The following is a 22,558-nucleotide window of genomic DNA, read 5'->3' as shown; positions in this document are numbered from 1 at the left end:
TGCAATTTGGACAAATAAGTGGGCAAATGCATGGCAAGTGCAGAATAATATGGATAAATGTGAAGTCATTCACTTTGGTAGCAAAACCAGGAATCTGAATGGTGATAAATTGCTGAAGCAGGGTGCTGCTCTGAGGCTTGCGTGTCCTCATGCTAAAAGCTGCTGTTGTTGTAAGCATGCAGGTGCAGTAGGCAAATGGTATGTTGGCCTTCATAGCAAGGATATCTTACACAAGGCAATGCAATATTGTGTGCCATTTTGGTCTCCTTACTTGATTGGTTACAACTTGGTGCTAGGCACCGAACCAGGCCAGGTGTCAGATCTCTCGATGGAAGAGTGTTCTGGTGACAGTGAACCCAACTGCCTCACCTTTACCATAGCCATGGAGCGGGATTGGAGCAGACAGTATGGGAAGGTATTTAATTGGGGGAGGGGAAATTATACTGCTATGAGCCAGGAGCTATGAAGTATAAATTCAGAACAATTGTTCTACGGGAAATGCACAACAGAAATGTGGAGGCTGTTTAAGGAGCACTTATTGCGAATGTTGGATAATATTGTCCTACTGAGACAGGCAAGGAATGGTAAGGTGAAGGAACCTTGGATGACAATAGAAGCACCTCGTCAAGAGGAAGAAGGAAGCTGACTTAAGATTGAGGAAGCAAGGATCTGGCACAGCTTTACAGGATTACAGGGTAGCTAGGAAAGAACTCAAGAATGGACTGAGGAGAGCTGGGAGGAGCATGAGAATACCTTGGCAGGAAGGTTTATGAAAAATCCAAAGGTGTTCCACACTTAAGTGAGGAACAAGAGAATGATCAGAGAGGGTAAGGTCAATCAGGGATAGTGGAAGGAACTTGTGCCTGGAGTCTGAAGAGATAAGGGAGGGCCTAAATGAGTTTTTTGCTTCAGTATTCACTAGAGAGAGGGACCTTGTTCATAGTGAGAACACAGTGGACCAGGTCAATAGGTTTGAACAGATTGATATTAAGAAAGTGGATGTGCTGGAAATTCTGGGAAACAGCAAGATAGATAAGTCCCCAGAGCAGGACCAGATATATCCAAGGTTACTACAGGAAGTGAGGAATGAGATTGCTGAGCCTCTGGCGATGATCTTTGCATCCTCACTCTCCACAAGAGTAGCACCGGATGATTGGAGGGAAGTGAATGTTTTTCTTCTGTTCAAAAAAGGGAATAGGGAAATCCCTGGGAATTACAGACCAGTCAGTCTTACATGTGTGGTAAGCAAGGTACTGGAAAGGATTCTGAGATATAGGATCTATGAATATTTGGAAAAACATAGCAAACTATGTTTAAAGATGGTCAGCATGGCTCTCTGAGAGGCAGGTCATGCCTCACAAGTCTTATTGAGTTCTTTGATGATTTTACAAGACAAGTTGACGAAGGTCAAGCATTGGATGTGGCGTACATGGATTTCAGTCAGGCATTTGATAAGGTTCCATATGGTAGGCTCATTTAGAAAGTTAGGAGGTATGGGATACAGGGAGATTTGGCTGTCTGGATACAGAATTGGCTGGCTGAGAGAAGACAGCAAGTGATAGTGGATGGAAAGTATTCTGCCTGGAGCTCGGTGACCAGTGGTGTGCTGCAGGGATCTATTGTTGAGCCTCTGCTCTTTGTAGCTTTTATAAATGACTTGGATGAAGAAATAGAAGGGCGGGTTAGTAAGTCTGCTGATGACACAAAGGTCAGTAGTGTTGTAGACAGCGTCGAGGGCTGTTGCAGCTACAAGACATTGACAGGATGCAGAGCTGGGCTGAGAAGTGGCAGATGGAGTTCAACTTGGATAAATGCGAAGTGATTCATTTTGGAAGATCGAATTTGAATGCTGAATACAGGGTTAAAGACAGATTCTTGGTGGTGTGGAGGAACAGTGGGACCTTGGGGTCCACGTACACAGATCCCTCAAAGCTGCCACCAAAGTTGATAGAGTTGTTAAGAAGGCGTATGGTATTTTGGCTTTCATTAACAAGGGGATTGAGTTTAAAAGCTGTGAGGTTTTGCTGCAGCTCAATAAAACCCTGGTTAGACCACACTTGGAATATTGTGTCCACTTCTGGTCACCTCATTACAGGACGGATGTAGATGCTTTAGAGAGGGCGCAGAAGAGATTTACCAGGATGCAGCCTTGATTGGAGGGCTTGTCTTATGAGTGAGCTAGGGCTTTTCACACTGGAGAGAAGAATGAAGAGAGGTGACTTGATAGAGGTGTACAAGGTAATGAGAGGCATAGATAGAGTAGATAACTAGAGAGTTTTCACCAGGCGGAAGTGGCTGTCACACGGGGTCATAATTTTAAGTTAATTGGAGAAAGGTATCATAGAGATGTAAAGGGTAGGTTCTTTAAGCAGAGAGTGGTGGGTGCACGGAATGCACTGCCAGCAGTGGTTGTAGGGATATTTAAGCAATTGCTGGGCAAGCACATGGACGGCAGTAAATTGAAGGGTGTGTAGGGTAGGTTGATCTTAGATTAAGAAAAATGCTCGGTATAACATCATAGGCTGAAGGGCCTGTTCTACGTTAACTATATTCATTAGTTCACTGGGGAATGGGTGGGAGGGATAGAAGTCTTATGGAAACCTATAACATTCTGACAGGATTAGACAGGGTAGTTGCAGAAGAATGTTCCCAATGACTGGGGAGTTCAGAACCTGGGATCACAGTCTAAGCATAAGAAGTAGGACAGAGCTGAAGAGAAATTTCTTCATCCAGAGAGTGGTGATCATGTGAAATTCCTGCCACAGTGTGTGGCCAAAAATTGAAGACTTTCAAGAAATATGTCGTTCTTCGGACTAAAGGGATAGAGAAAGTGGAATCAGGGTACTGAGTTGGATGATTAGCTATGATCATATTGAATGGCAGAGAAGACTCAAAGGGCAAATAGTCTACTCCTGCTCCTATTTTCTGTGTTTCCATGCCAGTGTTGTAGCTGTATTGGGACAGCTTGGCTAGGGGCATAGCAAGTTCGGGTGCACATGACTTCAGTACAATTGCCAGAATAATGTCAGTTTTCATTGCCCGTGTATTATCCAGTGCCACAGCTGTGTTTAGAAATCAAGTGGAGTGTACTGAATTGGCTGAAAACTGGCCTCTCAGATGCTGGGGACCTCAGGAGGCTGAGATAGTTCATCCAACTGGCACTTTTGACTGAAAATTGTTGCAAGTGCTTCAACCTTACCTTTTGTCCCGATGTGCTGAACTCTCCCATCATTGAGGATGGGGATATTTGTGCAGTCTCCTCCTGCAGTAAATTAATTGTCCACCACTATTCAAAATTGAATATAGTAGGACTACAGAGCTTAGATCTGATTTGTTGGCTGTGGGACCATTTAACTCTGTCTATCACTGGGTGTTTATGTTTGGCACGGATGCTGTCCTGTGTTACATCTTCACCAGGTCAATATCTCTTTATAAGGTATACCTGATGTAGCTTCTGGCATGCCCCCTGCATTTTTCATTGAACCAGGGTTCATCGTCATGGCAATGGTAGATTAGGGAATATAGGCAAAAGTGAGGACTGCAGATGCTGGAGATTGGAGACGAGAGTGCAGTGCCGAAAAAGCACAGCAGGTCAGGCAGTATTCCAGGAGCAGGAGAATCAATGTTTCAGGCAAAAGCCCTTCATCAGGAATGAGGGAATATGCCTGGCCACAAGGCTACAATTGTGGTTTGAGTACAATTCTATTGCAGCTGATTTAACTATTTATGTCAAGTCTTGAGCTGCTCAATCAGTTCAAAATCTATCTCATTTAGCACCACACAACATCTTGGTAGTGCCACAGAACATCATGGTGTCTACCCTCATTGTGAAAACAGGACTTCATCCCGACAAGGAAGGTGCAGTGATTGCTTGTACTAGCACTGTCATGGACTTGACTAGCTTAGCTCAGCAGTTGAGCCACTCTTGGTTTGAACACTGAAGACTCACACCAAAAGTACGCTTTCCTTTATTAGTCAGAGTATTGAGTACAGGAGTTGGGAGGTCATGTTGCGGCTGTACAGCACATTGGTTAGGCCACTGTTGGAATATTGCGTGCAATTCTAGTCTCCTTCCTATTGGAAAGATGTTGTGAAACTTGAAAAGGTGAGAAAAAATTTGCAAGGGTTGGAGGATTTGAGCTATAGGGAGTGGCTGAACAGGCTGGGGCTGTTTTCCCTGGACCATCGCAGGCTGAGGGATGACCTTATAGAGGTTTATAAAATCATGAGGGACATGAACAGGAAAAATAGACAAGGCTCTTCCCTGGGGTGAGGGAGTCCTGAACTAGAGGGCATAGATTTAGGGGGAGAGGGGAAAGACGTAAGTGGAGGCTAGTACAATTGCAACATTTAAAAGGCATATGAATAGGTAGGGTTTGAAGAGAATATGGCAGGGTGCTGGCAGGTGGGACTAGAATGGGTTGGGATATCTGGTCGGTATGGATGAGTCGGACCGAAGGGTCTGTTTCCATGCTGTACATCTCTATGATTCCAAATACATTCTGTGTCTTTGCCATTGTCAGTGCTTCTTTAAAGAGGTATTCAATGTGGAGGAGAATAATTCATCAGCCAAGCTAGGAGGCTGTAGGTGACAATCTGGTGGAGGTTTCCTTGCCAATGTCTGACCTGTTGCCATGAAGCTAGAGTCAATGTTGAGAACTGCTAGGGCAGCCTTCCTCAAACTGTATACCATTGTGCTCCCACCTCTGCTAGATCTGCCCTGCTAGTGGGACAGGATACACCAAGGAATGATAATGGTGGTGTCTCAAACATTGACTGTAATGGATGAATCTGTGAGTATGAATACGTCAGACTGTTGCTTGACTAGTCTGTGGGACAATTCCCCAAATTTTGGCACTTGCCCCAGATAGCATTGTAGAGTCATAGAGATGTACAGCATGGAAACAGACCCTTCGGTCCAACTCGTCCATGCCAACCCAATTTAGTCTCACTTGCCAGCACCTGGCCCATATCCTTCCAAACCCTTCCTATTCATATATCCATCCAGATTGCTTTTAAATGTTGCAATTGTACTAGCCTCCGCGACTTCCTCTGGAAGCTCATTCCACACACGTACCACCCTCTGCATGAAAACTTTGCCCCTTAGGTCTCTTTTATATCTTTCCCCTCTCACCCTAAACCTATGCCCTCTCATTCCGGACTCCCCACCACAGGGAAAATAATTTGGTTATTTATCCTATCCATGCCCCTCCTGATTTTAGAAACCCCAATAAGGTCACCGCTCTGCCTCTGACGCTCCAGGGAAAACAGCCACAGCCTATTCAGCTTCTCCCTATAGCTCAAGCCCTCCAACCCTGGTAACATCCTTGTGACTCATTTCTGAACCCTTTCAAGTTTCACAACATCTTTCCAATAGGAAGGAGACCAGAATTGCATGCAATATTCCAAAAGTGGCACAACCAATGTCCTGTACAGCTGCAACATGACCTCCCAACTCCTGTACTCAATACACTGAACAATAAAAGAAAGCATACCAAAAGCCTTTTTCACTATCCTATCTACCTGCGACTCCACTTTCAAGGAGCTATGAACCTGCACCCCAAGGTCCCTTTGTTCAGCAACACTGCCTAGGACCTTACCATTAAGTGTATATGTTCTACAAAGATTTGCTTTTCCAAAGTGCAGCACCTCACAGTTATCTAAATTAAACTCCATCTGCCACTCCTCAGCCCACAAGCCCATCTGATCAAGATCCCGTTGTAAACTGAGTTAACCTTCTTCGCTGTCCACTACACCTCCAATTTTGGTGTCACCTGTAAACATACTAACTGTACCTCTTATGCTCACATCCAAATAATTTACATAAATGATGAAACGTAGTGGACCCAGCACCGATCCTTGTGGCACTCCATTTGTCACAGGCCTCTAGTCTGAAAACCAACCCTCCACCACCACCCTGTCTTCTACGTTCGAGCCAGTTCTGTATCTAAATGGCTAGTTCTCCCTGTGTTCCATGAGATCTAACCTTGCTAACCAGTCTCTCATGGGGAACCTTGTCAAAGATATTAGGAAAGTGGACTTAGCAAGGTCAAAGGGATGAGACTGCCCCTGTCATTTCCAGCGCTTTCGTCAGTATCCACTGGTCTGTCCAGCTTTATTCATTTGAGTCTTTTTAAGACTCACTACAATTGAATGGTCTGCTACGCCATTCAGAGGTCAGTTTAGAGTAAAACACATTGCTGTGGGTCTGGAGTCACTTTTTGGATATGACCACATAAGGATGGCAGATGTTCTTCCCTAATGGATAGTAGTTGGCTCACCATTAGATTTTTAATTCCAGATTTCTTTTACTAAATTTAAATTCTATCATCTGCTATGTGGGATTCAAACCCAGGTCCCCACAGCATTACATGGGTATCTGGATTACTCGTCCAATAACTGTATCACTATGTTATCACCTCATTATAAAGTGGTAGGTTTGAAGGACTGTCCTTAAGGTAGAATGAAGAGGTTTAGGGATGTAATTTCAGAGTTTTGTGCCCAGACATTGAAACCATGTCCAACAAGGATGCAGCGATTATATATGGAGGTGCACAGGAACCCAGAATTATAGAGGTGCAGAGATCTCCAAGCTGAGTGGTGTTGAAGGGGATTAAAGAGACAGGGAATGGTTAGAACACTGAAGGGATTTCAAAAAGATAATCATTTGAAAATTGAAGCGTCAAAGAGATTTTCCAGCACAGAAATAGGCCCTTTTGCCATCGTGTCCACATTGGGTCATCAAGCATCCATCTATTCTAACCACATTGTCCCAATCAACGTGCACTGCCTGCTCCTGCTTCTGCTGTACCACTTGCTTTTACTGCAGAACACTGGACCAGGGCTCTGCACAAAGTGTATACATCTTTACAGTAGGTGAGTCTTGAACACAGGACTCTTGGTTCAGAGGTATGGACACTGCCACAGCACAACAAGAAGCATGTCCAGATATATTAACTGAATTTAACTTGCACCAGCTGCTGTGGTGGAAGTTGCATTGATACCTCCACAGGATCAGCCTGGGCCTCTGGATTGTTAATCCAAGGGCATTACAAATGACATGCTATGTGATTTGAAATGCTGAATGGCGTCTTACTGTTTCCTTCCATTATTTCAATCGTTCCAATAAATTCCTTTCATTTACACAAAGTCCAAGAATCAAAGCACAGTAAAGGAGACCATTCGACCACCATGTCTGTGCTAGTTCTTTAAAAAAGCTATCCAATTTGTACCACAAACTCCTGCACTTTTCCTGTAGCTCAACAAATTGTTTCCATTCAAATATTTGTCCAATTCCCTTTAGAAAATTACTATTGAATCTGTATCCACCAGCCTTAGTCAGTGTATTCCCACTTGCAACAACTCATTATGTTAAATTTGGTGAATTGACACTTGTATAAATTGCCTCTCACCTGCAGCATTGGTGACAGTCACTGGAACTCCGGGCACCTGCAAGCCGTTGATGCTGATGGTCTGAATTGCCTGACCAGTGGCAAACTGCGCGCTGTTCAGGTTAATGGCACCCCCAGCTGGTGCAATTCTCGGCAAAGCAGTCCCCTTCCGGATCAAAGAGCCCGCAGAGGTTCTCTTTCCACCTGCGGCTGGAGCAATCCGGGGAAAGCTGCCAGAGGGACTGGAGCCTTGCTGAAGTGCCGTGGAACTTTTCACCTGCACTGCCTGCCAGTTAACCTGTCCTGAGGAGGGTATGGGTTGACTCCTGATGATAACCGGTGGGGAGCTGTGCTCACTGGTCTGAATCTGCAGGCTCTGTGGGGATTTCTGGGGTACGGTGGGAAGGTTGTGACCACTCATGGAGGCTGCCTGCACAACGCGGATGGCCTGCTGAGGAATGGTCTGGACCGCCTGCTCCTGCTTCTGCTGCACCACCTGTACCTGCTGCAGAACATTGGAGCCTGGACTCTGCACCAAGAGTATGTTGGCGCCTGGCTGGATGACATTTCCTGATGAAGCCTCCACAAGTGTGACTGTTTCCGCCACCGCTGCAGGATTTGTTGATTTCCTCCTCAACCTTTTGCTGAGCTTCGTAGAACCACCTCCTCCACACACAGCATCACTGGCCAACTGTATGGCTGTTCCATCACCGGCGCCAACCAAATTACTAATTGGCACAGACAGGGCAACGTTTCCACCACTTGCCAGCTTAATGACGTTGCCCTGGCCTTGTACAGTTGTGCCCCTGGTCTTCTGCACTTGGGCAGGGACTGATAAAGCGGGTTTCACATGCATTGCCTGAGGGGAGACCTTCTGTGTATTGGCTGCTACTGCAGTGGTCACAAATGCCTTGTTGGTGCCTGGAATGATCTGGATCTGACCTGTCATATTTTGCTGAACATTGGCAATCTGAAGGGACTGCCCACCCAGGGTCTGGACCTGGGGGACTAACTGATACTGAACGTTCTGCCGTGAGCCTTTGTTGACCATCGCTTGGCTCTGAATGGCCAGCACTAACTGTCCAGAGAGAGAGGGGCTTACGGCTGGACCGGTGACCTGTGATCCCTGGATCTGAAAGACTTTTCCATTAGCTCCAATGAAGCTGAAATTGCCACCATTTTGCCCATTAGGTGCTGGAGCTGGCTTCAACAGCGGCAGTTTCTTGGTGACCATCTGTACAGCCACTGGAGAGGGTGTGGAGCTGGATTCCACGGCTGGGGGTCCAATCTTGCTGCATGTTGCTGCCAGAAGAGCCAGAGGAGATGGCTGTGAATCCTGTAACAAGAGCCAGAGAAAGGAAAAAGGGGAAGAAACAAAGCAACTTAGAGAGTCTTGTATTTCAATAACGCCCTTCAAACCTTCAGGTTTCCAACCACATGTGGCTACTTTTATAATATAGGAAATCTGGCAGCTGACTTGTGTACAGCAAACCCCCGATGTTGATTGAGACATAAATATTGATTAGGACAATGAAGAGAACGTTCCTGTTTGACTCTGATTTCTCCCGTGCCATCTTTTATGCAATATACTGAGGAAGGTAGATCCAAAGCCCACACAGCCATGATAGGGGAAGAAACATAAAAAGTGGGGTGAACAATATTAATTTAGATGCATTTGCAAAACTTAGTCTCAGCACAGGGCCGGAAATTTGAAAATATCAAGTGGCTAAGTATGTCAGGGAAGGTACCCACTTGGTGCACGGCACTCGGCTTCGCAGCAAGTGGGCAGAAGCAATGATAGAGTCACAGAGATATACAGCATGGAAACAGACTCTTTGGTCCAACCCGTCCATGCCGACCAGATATCCCAACCCAATCTAGTCCCACCTGCCAGCACTTGGCCCATAACCCTCCAAACCCTTCCTATTCATATACCCATCCAGATGCCTTTTAAATGTTGCAACTGTACCAGCCTCCACCACTCCCTCTAGCAGCTCATTCCATACACGTACCACCTTCTGCGTGGAAAAGGTTGCCCCTTAGGTCTCTTTTATATCTTTCTCCTCTCACCCTAAATCTATGCCCTCTAGTTCTGGACTCCCCCACCCCAGGGAAAATACTTTGCCTATTTATCCTATCCATGCCCCTCATGATTTTATAAACCTCTATGAGGTCACCCCTCATGCTCCAACACTCCAGGGAGAACAACCCTAGGGTATTCATCCTTTCCCTATAACTCAAATCCTCCAACCCTGGTAACATTCTTGTAAATCTTTTCTGAACCCTTTCAATTTCACAACATCTTTCCAAGAGAACAAAACTGGTCCTGACAACGAGCTGACTCCAGGTGTTACAGACTCCTGGAGCTGAAATGTTGTTTGATGGTAGGTGCTCCAAAGCAGAAACATCTCCCTTACCTCAATCATTGTTGATGCTGCTGGCTGCAGGTATTCACAGTGACTAATGGTGGCAGTGGCAGCCATAGTGTCCTGCTGGTCTGAAAATGAAAGCACAGTGCCATTTATAAAGAGCATGTGGAAATCTCTTCATGAGACCTCAGGGGTTTGTTTCAACCTGCATGTCTCACTCTTGGATTTTAGTTCACTCTTCCTTCAGTGGTCCCTAGCCCTGCCAAACTTTACTTTCCTCTTCTGTGAATAGTAGGATTTGATTTCAGCAGGTCCTAACTGCTCTCAGCCATCTCTCACCTGCCTGACTCTTGAAATCAATTGCAGAAACTGTTCAATACCAGACATCTTCCTTTGTGCCAGGTATGACTCCAACCAGCAACAAGTTTTCCTCCTGATTCCTATTGAATTCAAACGAAAATACAGTGGATGCTGGAAATCAGAAATAAGAATTTAAAAATGCTGGAAAGTCTCAGCAGGTGAGGCACCTGATGGGTCATTGACATGAAATGTTAACTGTTTCTCTCCAGCCTGACCTCCTGAGTTTTTCTAAACTTATTTGTCGTTCTTATCCCATTGTCTTCAGTTCTATTAGTATTCAATACCCATGCTCAATACCACACTTGGTCGAATGCCATTTTGATGTCAAGAGTAGTTACTCTTACCTCATCTCCTGAGTTCAGCTCTTTAATCCTCATTTGGACCACAGTGAGATCAGGAACTGAGTAGCTCTGGTGAAACCTGATCTGAGCATCAGTGAGCTAGTTATTGTTAAGCAAGTGCTGTTTAATAACACTGTCAATGACAACTTCCATCATTTTACTGATGATTGTGAAAAGACTGATTGAACCACAAGTGACCTGGTTTGTCCTACTTTTGTCGGACAGGATATACCTGGGCAATTTTACACATTGCAGTGTAGATGCAGTGTTGTAGGTATACTTGAACATTTTGGCTAGTTCTGGAGCATAACTTTCAGTACTACTACCAAAATACTGACGGGGCCATAGCCCTTCAGCTGATTCCTGATATCACAAATAATTGAATAGTCTGAAGCCTGGTATCTGTAATGCTGGGGACCTCAGGAGGCTGAGATGGATCATCCACTCAGCAGTCTGGCTGAAGGTGGTTGTAAATCACAGAACTCTAACAGTGCACAAGGCCATATGGCCCACTGTATCTGTGTCAGCTCTCCAAATAAACAATTCACCCAGTTCCATTCTTTTGCATTCTCTCTATAACCCCTACACATTCTTCTTTTTAGAATAACTCTCCACCTTCTTTTTGAATGCTTGGCTTGAACCTGCCTTTATCACACACTCAGCGTCGTTGTGTGAAAAATATTTACTCTTGTTGCTTTTGCATCTTTTGTCAATTCCTTTAAAACCATACTCTCTCATTCACAGTCTCTTTCCAAGCTGTTCTCCTGCCTTGTCTTTTGCACTGGATTCCCCCATTCATGAGGATGGGGATACTTGTGGAGCCTCATCTTCCTGTTAGTTATTTAATTATCCACAACCATACAGAAATGCAGCACTACAGAGCTCAGATCTGATCTGTTTGGTGTTGGATCACTTAGCCTGTCTATTGCATGTTGCTTCTGCAGTTTGGCATTTAGTACTCCTGTGCATTGAGTTCACCAGGTTGACACCTTTGTTAGGTATGCCCAGATACGGAATTTTTCACCCAGCAGAATACTGTATATTGCAGCAGTGCTGAACACAGTATCTTATACCCAGCAGGATACCGTATACTACTTCCTGAGCTTAATACAGTATATTATGTATACATTACTGTATATTGCACCCAGCTCTAAACACATTATGTCAATTGCCATGTTTATGTATTTTACATCATTGAACACAGTACACTGCACCGTCTGCTGGATACAGTACATAATACATAGCTCGTAAAAAAGTTTATTACAACCCAACACTAAACATAGTATATTACAATCAGTGCTGAAGTACAGTATATTACACCAATCCATACTTTAAAATAGCATATAACACATCCATCCAGTCCATATCAGCATTTATATTCCAGGCCAACCTCCTTCAAACTCTCTTTATCTCAAACAAACTGTATTTCCTTCAATTTCATTGTTCCTAAAGTGCTTCTGAATCTTGCCCTTCATCGAGACTATTTGCTTCAACCACTCCTAGTGGTTATATGTTGTTGATTCTCAGCACTCATTGAATAAAGACTTTTCTTTTGCATTTCCTATTGGATTTACTGGCAACTATCTTAGGTTGATGGCATCCAGTTTTGCTCCTTTCTACAATATTGCAGCTGTGTGCATTGTGATCCCATAGGACTGTACAACAATATCTAATATTTTACAGTACTGAGCACAGCAATTGGTGCTAGAAGATCAGAGTGAGGCATGATGGGTATTGCTGAACAAAGAGACATTGGAGTGCAGGTTCATAGCTCCTTGAAAGTGGAGTCACAGGTAGATAGGATAGTAAAGAAAGGTTTTGGTATGCTTTCCTTTATTGGTCAGAGTATTGAGTACAGAAGTTGGGAGGTCATATTGCGGCTATACAGGACATTGGTTAGGCCACTGTTGGAATATTGCATGCAATTCTGGTCTCCTTCCTATCAGAAAGATGTTGTGAAACTTGAAAGGATTCAGAAAATATTCACAAGGAGGTTGCCAGGGTTGGAGGATTTGAGCTATAAGGAGAAGTTGAATAGGCTAGGGTTGTTTTCCCTGGAGTGTCGGAGGCTGATGGGCGACCTCATAGATGTTTATAAAATCATGAGGGTGATGGATAGGATAAATAGACAAAGTATTTTCTCTGGGGGGGGGGGGGATTCAGAACTAGACAGCATAGGTTTAGGGTGAGAAGGAAAAGATATAAAAGAGACCTAGGGAGCAAGTTTTTCATGCAGAGGATGGTACGTGTATGGAATTAGCTGCCAGAGGAAATGGTGGAGGCTGGTACAATTGCAACATTTAAAAGACATCTGGATGGGTATATGCATAGGAAGGGTTTGAAGGGATATGGGCTGGGTGCTGTCAGGTGGGACCAGATTAGTTTGGGATATCTGGTTGGCATGGACGAGTTGGACTGAAGAGTCTGTTTCCGTGCTCTACATCTCTAAGACTCTATGTTAGATAGTAGTTTAGCGATCACTAATTTCAAACTCCAATTCACAAAGTGCAACTTTTAGAGACTCCATTTAGGTCACGCAATTGCCGACTTGTAATAGTCGATAGTTAATCTCCTGTCAATGCTTCTTGTAGCATGTGCTTGCCCCATCGTGACCAAGAGGATACAAGACAGGAAGTGGGGCGATGGTCGAATGTTGACATTGCTGCATGACCCTAACCGGTGGCACATGACCCTCTACCCCCAGCCTCTGAACCCATCACCCTCGAAACCCACCACCCTCCCTCTGACAACAATCTGGAGGGAGTAGAGAGGGCAGCAACCTGTGGATTTCATTGCCAACCCATTGCTTGCCCATTGATGGGCACTTTGACATTGCCAGGGCAAAACTGCAGCAGCAGTAGGAAAACGAAATGCACAACACTTTCCATTTTCCTTTATATTTTTCCGGGGGGAAAAAAAGAGAGAAAATGTTAAGAATTATCAATATTTTGCAATGCAACAGATGCAAGGTTTTGCAATGCAGCTCTGGCAAGAAAATATTCCCCGTCAGGATGCATACGATTAATTATATTTTGCAAATCTCCTTCTCCTCCCACCCCCTGCACAAAGTGCGCCTTTAAGTGTCGGAGGGAAATAAAACAGCGGCAGCAGCGGCGACGGTGGCGGCCGGAGGGAGGGAGGGAGCGAGCGGCTCGGTCCCGGCCCTGGCCCCATCCCCCACCCCATGGGCCCCGGGGCCCGGCCGCCGCCTGTCAGCCCGCTTCCCCCGGATATCCCTCACCTCTCGCGGACCCGGTCGCCCCGCCGCCTTAAAAAAAGATTTAATTCCCAATTATTTATTTTAATTTTTTTTAAAAAAGCGAACCTACCGCTCATGATGTTTTATTCACTTTAAGAGGGTCAAAGTGGAGCGCGCCGCCGCCGTCCAATCGGCTCCTGCGTCCCGCCCCCCCACACCCAGACCGACACCAGACCCGGCCAATCGGACGCCGGATTGGCGACGTTCGCGTCTGACGCCAAGCCGCAAGGGAGAGAGATTTTCACACTCCCGCTTTCTGATTGGCCGGCGCTCAATTTTGACCGACAGCACGGTGTGGGCGGATCCTACATATGCCTGCAGTTGGATTGGTCATAATTCTGACTGATGGTGCTGTGGACCACCAGAGATGCGGCAGGCGATGGGGGCGTTATCTGCATTTGGGAGTTGATTGGCCGACAGCTGCGTGGGCGGGGCATTGTCGGAATGATTGATGGGGGGGAATCTGGGGATCGCTGGCGCAGCTGCAAATGAACCAGAGGCGGCCAGCAGCCATTGTTCACCCTGGGGAAAGGAATGTTCTAACAGGCTGCAAAACAGGCACCGCCCTGCACTCAATGTGAAACCATCCAATTGCAATGAACTTTTTAACTTGACATGTCTTCAATGTTTGCAAGTCCAGTCGTAGTTTGAAACAGACAGGATGTATACCTAAATACAAGGAACAAGCTTTGAAAAAAGTTTGCAAGCTTTTGCATAAAAAGTTGGGACTTTTCAGCAGGCATTAACCAGCATCACTTTTGAAATAACTCCACAGTGGTTGGTATCCTGTCACCCTCTTTATTTACATGTGTGCCATCCTCGGTACTGGTCCAGCTCCCTCCTTTCATTCCTGATGAAGGGCTTTTGCCAGAAACGTCCTTGGATGTTGCCTGATGTGCTGTGCTTTTCCAGCACCACTCTAATCCAGCTCCCTCAGAGCCAGCTCTCAGAGTGAACAGAACCTCTTGACACAACTGTTTATGTCTGTCAACAAGGGTTAACAGCCCCAGTCAGGGAACTCTTAATCTGTGAGGTCCATACAGCTGAATTGGTTACAATCACTACTTTATTACCTATTTTGGAAAATATTCAGGAACACAGACTTACAAATGGGTGAACTACAAGAAGTCCTGTCAGTGTAGAAGGTAGTTTGCACAAAGGTAGGTCCCACCACCAAATGGGATCTAACTAACCAGGTAATATATTTTAATGGTTTGAGGATTTAGGTCATTGTCATGCTGAAATGGCTGGCTTCATATTTTCTAATCAACCCATTCAGAGATGTTATTACACATTGGGACTGATTAGGGATAAAACATCTCACTGATTAGGGATAGTCAATATGGCTTTATGCATGGGAAATCATGTCTCACAAACTTGATTGAGTTTTTTGAAGAAGTAACAAAGAGGATTGATGAGGGCAGAGCGGTGGACATGATCTATATGGACTTCAGTAAGGTGTTCGACAAGGTTCCCCATGGGAGACTGGTTAGCAAGGTTAGATCTCATGGAATACAGAGAGAACTAGCCATTTGGATACAGAACTGTCTCAAAGGTAGAAGACAGAGGGTGGTGGTGGATGGTTGTTTTTCAGACTTGAGGCCTGTGACCAGTGGACCACCACAAGGATCGGTGATGGGTCCACTACTTTATGTCATTTATATAAATTATTTGGATGTGAGCACAAGAGGTTTAGATAGTAAGTTTGCAGGTGACATCAAAATTGGAGGTATAGTGGACAGCGAAGAAGGTTACCTCAGATTACAATGGGATCTTGACCAGATGGGCCAGTAGGCTGAGAAGTGGCAGATGGAGTTTAATTTAGATAAATGTGAGGTGCTGCATTTTGGGAAAGCAAATCTTAGCAGGACTTATACACTTAATGGTAAAGTCCTAGGGAGTGTTGCTGAAGGTAGATAGGGTGGTGAAGAAAGCATTTGGTATGCTTTCCTTTATTGTTCAGTGTATTGAGTACAGGAGTTGGGAGGTCATGTTGCAGCTATAAAGGACGTTGGTTCGGCTACTTTTAGAATATTGCATGCAGTTCTGGTCTCCTTCCTATTGGAAGGATTTGTGAAACTTGAAAGGGTTCAGAAAAGATTTACAAGGATGTTGCCAGAGTTGGAGGATTTGAGCTATAGGGCTGTTTTCCCTGGAGTGTCAGAGGCTGAGGGGTGACCTTATAGCGGTTTATAAAATCATGAGGGGCAAGGATAGGATAAGTAGACAAAGACTTTTCCCTGGGGTCAGGGAGTCCAGAATTAGAGGGCATAGGTTTAGGGTGAGAGGGGAAATATGTAATAGAGACCTAAGAGACAACGTTTTCATGCAGAAGGTGGTACATGTATGGAATGAGCTCCCAGAGGAAGTGGTGTAGGTAAGTACAATTACAATATGTAAAAAGGCATCTGGATGGATACGTGGATAGGAAGCGTTTGGAGGAATATGGACTGAGTGCTGGCAAATGGGTCTCAATTGGGTTGGGATATCTGGTCGGCATGGACGAGTTGGACCAAAGGATCTGTTTCCATGCTGTACATCTGCATGACTCCATGACTCTAAGATTCCCTTGGATAAGTGGATATTTTTTGGCTGAGGTTATTAACCAACAACTACAAATTTAGGAGATAATAACGTTATCTGTAGAGGCATAGTCACTGTTGAGCAGTATATTGATGAAACTAAGAACAAAGAATCAGCCAAACTATTTGAATCAGCCAGTTATAAAATGGAATTCAGTGAACCTTGTAAATTTGAGGTCTGCTTCCAAAAATTAAAATACCATGAACACCACAATATGGAATGAACTGCCAGGGCAAGTAGCAGATGCAGGTACAGTTATAACATCTACAAGACATTTAGACAGGTACATGAGTAGGAAAGGTTTAAAGGGATATGGGCCAAACACAAGCAAATGGGAAATAAAGCACAAATTACTGGAAAATCTCAGCAGGTCTGGCAGCATTTGTGAAGAGAAATCAGAGTTAATGTTTCGAGTCCAGTAATCCTTCTCAGAACTTGAACGGGACCAGTTCAGTTTCTGGAAATGTGGTAAGCATGGAAAAGTTGGACTGAAGGGTCTATTTTCACGCAGTATGATTCTGTGACTCTATAAACAGAACCTTAAACATTATCCAGCCCAATCTTCTTTAAATTTGTTTTGGAATGTGGAAATCACAGTTAAGATCAACTCTTAAGCCCGTGGCCAGTTTAATGTGGTGATCGTGTTACCAATATTTGACTCCCTTACGTTACAACCCTGGTTATACCCCTCTGCTAAATTAGACCCTATCTTTTATCTCACACTCTACAATACCGGTCCGATAATAAAATCCTGATTAAGATTTACCAAAAACGAAACATTTCAAAACCAGTCAGCTTTGTAGATTTTCCTCTGGGTTTTCCCTTCTTTGGTCTTTCTATTAGATTAGATTAGTTACAGTGTGGAAACAGGCCCTTCGGCCCAACACGTCCACACCGACCCGCCGAAGAGCAAACCACCCAGACCCATTCCCCTACATTTACCCTTTCATCTAACACTGCGGGCAATTTAGCATGGCCAGTCCACCTAACCTGCACATTTTTGGACTGTGGGAGGAAACCGGAGCACCCAGAGGAAACCCACACAGACACGGGGAGAATGTGCAAACTCCACAGACAGTTGCCTGAGGCGGGAATTGAACCCAGGTCCCTGGCACTGTGAGGCAGCAATGCTAACCACCGTGCCGCCCAACAGTTTGCTGCACATTTCTTATGTGACAGGTACCGTTCAGAGAGCTATTTGGCTACTAGTCTATACTTGCTGGTTTTCTTGGCAGTTCTCCTCCCTAACTCTTCAAAATGTCTGGTTTTATACCCCAAAACACCCGATCATTCCATTAGATTGATGTCATTAAATTCAAATTCGATTGGATTTTGGTATCTTGAGACATAATTTATGGCCAAATTCAAATTTGTTGTGTATCATGGCAACTCAGCTGCACTATTGGTTTCACAGTCAAATGTTACATTTTAAATTCTTTCAGCACACTCTGTGCCTCTCTAAGTCCATGCCAACTTCTAGTCTCTCTTCAAGGTACAGTACACATCTACACCTTCATACCACTTATCATAAAATGTGGTGGATTCTCCCCCTTGAGGTCAGTCTAGAAAATACTGTTAGACTGTAAATCAAGAGGCAGACCTAGGCCATTCTGCTCATCAGGTCAACTATGTCTTTCAATGAGATCATGGCTGAGCTGATAATCGTCAACTCCACTTTCCTCCTTTAACCCCATTACATTTGGTTCCCTTTACTGACTAAAGATCTACCGTTGGACCATTCTTGCCCATTTCTCTTGTTGAGTGTTGCTGAACAAAGAGACCTTGGAGTGCAGGTTCATAAATCCTTGAAAGTAGAGTCGCAGGTAAATAGGATAGTGAAGAAGGTGGTTAGTATACGTTCTTTTATTGGTCAGAGTATTGAGTACAGGAGTTGGGAGGTCATGTTGTGGCTGTACAGGACATTGGTTAGGCCACTTCTGGAATATTGCGTGCAATTCTGGTCTCCCTCCTATAAGAAGAATGTTGTGAAACCTGAAAGGGTTCAGAAAAGATTTACAAGGATGTTGCCAGGGTTGGAGGATTTGAGCTATAGGGAGAGGTTGAATAAGCAAGGGCTGTTTTCCTGGACCGTCAGAGAGTGAGGGGTGACCTTATTAGTGGTTTATAAAATCAGAAGGGGTATGAATAGGGCAAATAGACAAGGTCTTTTCCCTGGGTTGGGAGTCCAGAACTAGAGAGTATAGGTTTAGGGTGAGAGGGGAACGATTTAAAAAGGTTTTAAAGGGAAACTTTTTCACGCAAAGAGATGGTGCATGGATGGAAAGCGCTACCAGAGGAAGTGGTTTAGGCTGGTACAATTACAACGTTTGAAAGGCATTTGGATGGGTATATGAATAGGAAGGAGGTAAAAAACAATGACTGCAGATGCTGGAAACCAGATTCTGGATTAGTGGTGCTGGAAGAGCTCAGCAGTTCAGGCATACTGCTCCTCGGATGCTGCCTGAACTGCTGTGCTCTTCCAGCACCACTAATCCGGAATCTGAATAGGAAGGGTTTGGGCCAAAAGCTGGCAAATGGGACTCGATTAATGTTGATATCTGGTCATGATATGGATGTGCTGGTGTTGGACAAAGGTGGACAAAGTTAAAATTCAGGAGAAACTGAGGACTGCAGATGCTGGAGATCAGGACTGAAAATGTGTTGCTGGAAAAGCACAGCAGGTCAGGCAGCATCCAAAGAGCAGGAGAATCGACGTTTCGGGCATGAGCCTGAAGAAGGGCTCATGCCCGAAATGTCGATTCTCCTGCTCTTTGGATGCTGCCTGACCTGCTGCGCTTTTCCAGCAACACATTTTCAGCAAAGTTAAAATTCACGCAACACCAGGTTATGGTCCAACAGGTTTTTTTGGAAGCACTAGCTTTCGGAGTGCTACTCCTTCATCAGGAGGTTGTGGAGGAAAAGATCGTAAGACACAGAATTTAAAGCAAAAGTTTACAGTCTGATGCAACTGAGATTATATTTTGAAAAAGACCTGGATTGTTTTTATGTCTTTCATCTTTTAGAATGACCATGTTGGTTTCAGTTCTTTCATATGCAAATCCCAGAATCTTTCTTAAAGTTACATTCTCAAGTGAATTTTAACAATAGGTGCCATGTCAGCCCAGATAATGCATTGAAGGTGTGAGGTGCCCTGTGTGAGACTGTCTGTGCCCCAATGTTCAGACTGATTCTATTTCTAAAAAATGGATTACCAGAATCTTACATGGATTATACAGTTTTTGAGCAAAATGAAATGTAATTCTGCAAGTACAAATTCATCCCACAAACTTATATGTGTGTTAGCGAGTTCTGAGAAGATTTGTAGCTCAGGTTGAGGTTCTGAATGTAGGTTTGCTCGCTGAGCTGAAAGTTTCGTGTGTGTGTGTGTGCATGTGGGTATATGTGTGGGGGGCTGTCAGTGTCTGTGACAGTGTGTATGTGTGAGTGTAAAGGGGTATCAGTCTGTGAGAAGGTGCATGTGTGGGTGTGAGTGTGGTTATGTATGTGTGAACGCATGGGAGAGAGCTTGTGTATCAGAAAAGGTCTGCGTGAGCATGTGAGTATGTAAGAGTGTGTGTGAGTGTGAGAGAGTGTTTAGTGCAGTGAAGTCACCTGTAGTGTGAATGAAGCTGAAAATGTGTTGCTGAAAAAGCGCAGCAGATCAGGCAGCATCCAGGGAACATCCAGCAGCATCCAGTGTGAATGAACCCAAGGCCCTGGTTGAGGCCATCCCCATGGGTACCGAACTTGGCTATCAGCCTCTGCTCAGCCAGTTGGTGTTGTTGCCTGTTCTGAAGTCCACCTTGGAGGATGGTCACCCGAAGGTCCAAGTTTGAATATCCTGGACCGCTGAAGTGCTCTCCAACTGGGAGGGAACACTCCTGCCTGTTGATTGTTGTGCAGTGTCCATTCATCGGTTGCTATAGCCTCTGCTCAGTCTCACCAATGTACCATGCCTCAGGGCATCCTTGCCTGCAGCGTATGATATAGACAAAGTTGGCCAAGTCACGTGAGTACCTGCCGCATACATGGTGGGTGGTGTCCCCACATATAATGGTAGTATCTGTGTCAACACTGTGACACATCTTGCAGCATCTGCCGTGACAAGGTTGTATGGTGTAGTCCTGAAAGCTGAGCAGTTTGCTAAGAACAATGATCTACTTAAGATAATATAGTTGTTTAAAGGTGTGAAGTTGAGGTGCTCATCCTCATTGATAGTGTGTTGCAGAACGCGAAGAACACGGTGTAGCTTTTCAGCTCCTGAGAAGTAGAGAACAATGAAGGGTACCCTGTTGGTTGCATGGCGGTCGATGAGTTGAGTATCGTACTCTGTTCCTATGAGGGCATCCTTGGGTACCAAGTGCTCATCATGATCTTCCTCATCTGAACGGATCCTATATATGTGTAGGGCTTCTCCATACGGGCTGGCTGTTTTAATAAGTTTCAGGTGGAAGCTGTAGAAGTGTAGCACTGTGAGGTTATCCATGGGTTTGCAGTAGAGTGAGATGCTAAGGCGCACACCCTTGATGGAGGTGCATGTGTACTACTCTTTAGTATCTGTCTCATTCTTGGACACATGCATCTCCAGCAAGGATGGGTACCTCACTCAAGAGTGCCCTCATAAGAACGGGGTACAATGCTCAACCACCACTACACGTGGGGACACCATCCAACATGTACGTGGCAGGTACTCATGTGACTCGGCCAATATCTCATTTACCATGGGCAATAATATCCTGAGGCATGGTACATTGGCGTGACTGAGCTGAGGCCACAGCAATGGATGAATGGCTCCTGAGAAGTACTGACCCACACAACAATCAACAGACAGGAGTGTTCCCTCCCAGTCAGAGAACACTTCAGTGGTCCGGGACATTCAACCTCAGACCTTCAGTGACCGTCCTCCAAGGCAGAAGTACCATAAGGAATACCAGGGGCAGTCTACCCAGTGCCCAGACCAATAATCCTATCCATGTAAGATAACGTGGTTTTTTTTACAAATTTGGACTGGCTCACAGCAGAAACCTTCCCTCTCCCTCTCACTTTTTGACCATGTGGAGACACCAGTGTTGGACTGGGGTGGACAATGTTAAAAAGCACACAACACCAGGTTATAGTCCAACTGAAGATCCGGAGCCGAATATCCCTGAGCACTGAGGTGTTGTCCAACAGGGAGGGAACACCCTGTCTGGTGATTATTGCGCAGGTTCGATACCCATGAGAATGGCCTCAACCGGGACCTTGGCTTCATGTCACACTACACATGACCCCACTATACTATCCATATACACACACACACACACACACACACACACAATCATGCAGACCCTCTCTCTCACACACACATACAACTCCCACACTCTCTCCACGCACATATCCTCTCACAGACTTATACATCACATTCACACACACTTTACCAAGCTTGCACACATGCAAATACAGACTCTCACACATGCACTCACATTCACACACACCCACTCTTTCTCTCTCTCTCTCTCTCATGCACACACACACACACACACACACACACACGTCTTGGGGATGAATTTGCATTTGCAGAATTATATTTGCAGACACATTCTATTTTGCTCAAAAAAAACACACAATCTGCAGGCAGTCAATCTATGTAATATTTTGTAAATTCCACTTTGGAAATAGAACCAGCCTGACTCAAGATTTGGATACAGACAGACTCAGAACCTCACACCTTTAATACATTGAGCTAAACTGTCACTTTTTAATAAAACCTTAAGTTATCTCAAGAATGTCACTTTAAATAAGTTCGGGGATTTACATATTAATGAACTGAAACCTGCAGCCCATTCTAAAAGATAAAAGATTTAATAACAATCTGGGTTTGTTAAATATATCATTTCAGTTGCACAACACTGTTATCTTTTGCTGTAGATTCTGTGTCTTATGGTCCTGTTCCACAGCTACCTGATGAAGGAGCAGTGCTCTGAAAGCTAGTGTTTCCAAATAAACCTGTTGGACTATAACCTAGTGTTGTGTGATCTTTCACTTTTTGATGCTAGCATTGCTCCTAACAGACATTCCTTGGAACTAGGAGAAAGTGAGAATGGCGGATACTGGAGAGTCAGAGTCAAAAAGGGTGGCTCTGGAAAAGCACATCCGGTCAGGCAGCATCCGAGGAAGGTTTCAATTGGCTGCATGGGTGGTACAGGGAAAGAAATATATGTAAAATAAAGAGTTTTCACAATGGTGTCTTCTTGGTCTTACTATATAAAACTTATA

At 44.7% G+C, this 22,558-nt stretch overlaps 1 protein-coding gene across 1 annotated transcript in view; it reads right to left on the bottom strand.

The window, feature by feature from the left end:
• sp2 (sp2 transcription factor) overlaps window positions 1-13,875 on the bottom strand; it is a 35,843-nt gene extending 21,968 nt beyond the window's left edge. The window contains exons 1-3 of the mRNA XM_060848666.1: window positions 13,791-13,875; window positions 9,809-9,888; window positions 7,413-8,727 (exon numbers count right to left, since the gene is read on the bottom strand). Coding sequence (XP_060704649.1) covers window positions 7,413-8,727; window positions 9,809-9,888; window positions 13,791-13,797 — 1,402 coding nt within the window. The 5' untranslated portion in view covers window positions 13,798-13,875. The remainder of the gene's footprint in view (window positions 1-7,412; window positions 8,728-9,808; window positions 9,889-13,790) is intronic.
• Window positions 13,876-22,558: the final 8,683 nt, after the last annotated feature.

Source organism: Hemiscyllium ocellatum, chromosome 32 (assembly GCF_020745735.1).
Source record: "Hemiscyllium ocellatum isolate sHemOce1 chromosome 32, sHemOce1.pat.X.cur, whole genome shotgun sequence".
In the NCBI taxonomy this organism is placed as follows: Eukaryota; Metazoa; Chordata; class Chondrichthyes; order Orectolobiformes; family Hemiscylliidae; genus Hemiscyllium; species Hemiscyllium ocellatum.
Note: the sequence above shows the minus strand (reverse complement) of the source record. Positions and strands in the feature narration are given on the sequence as shown.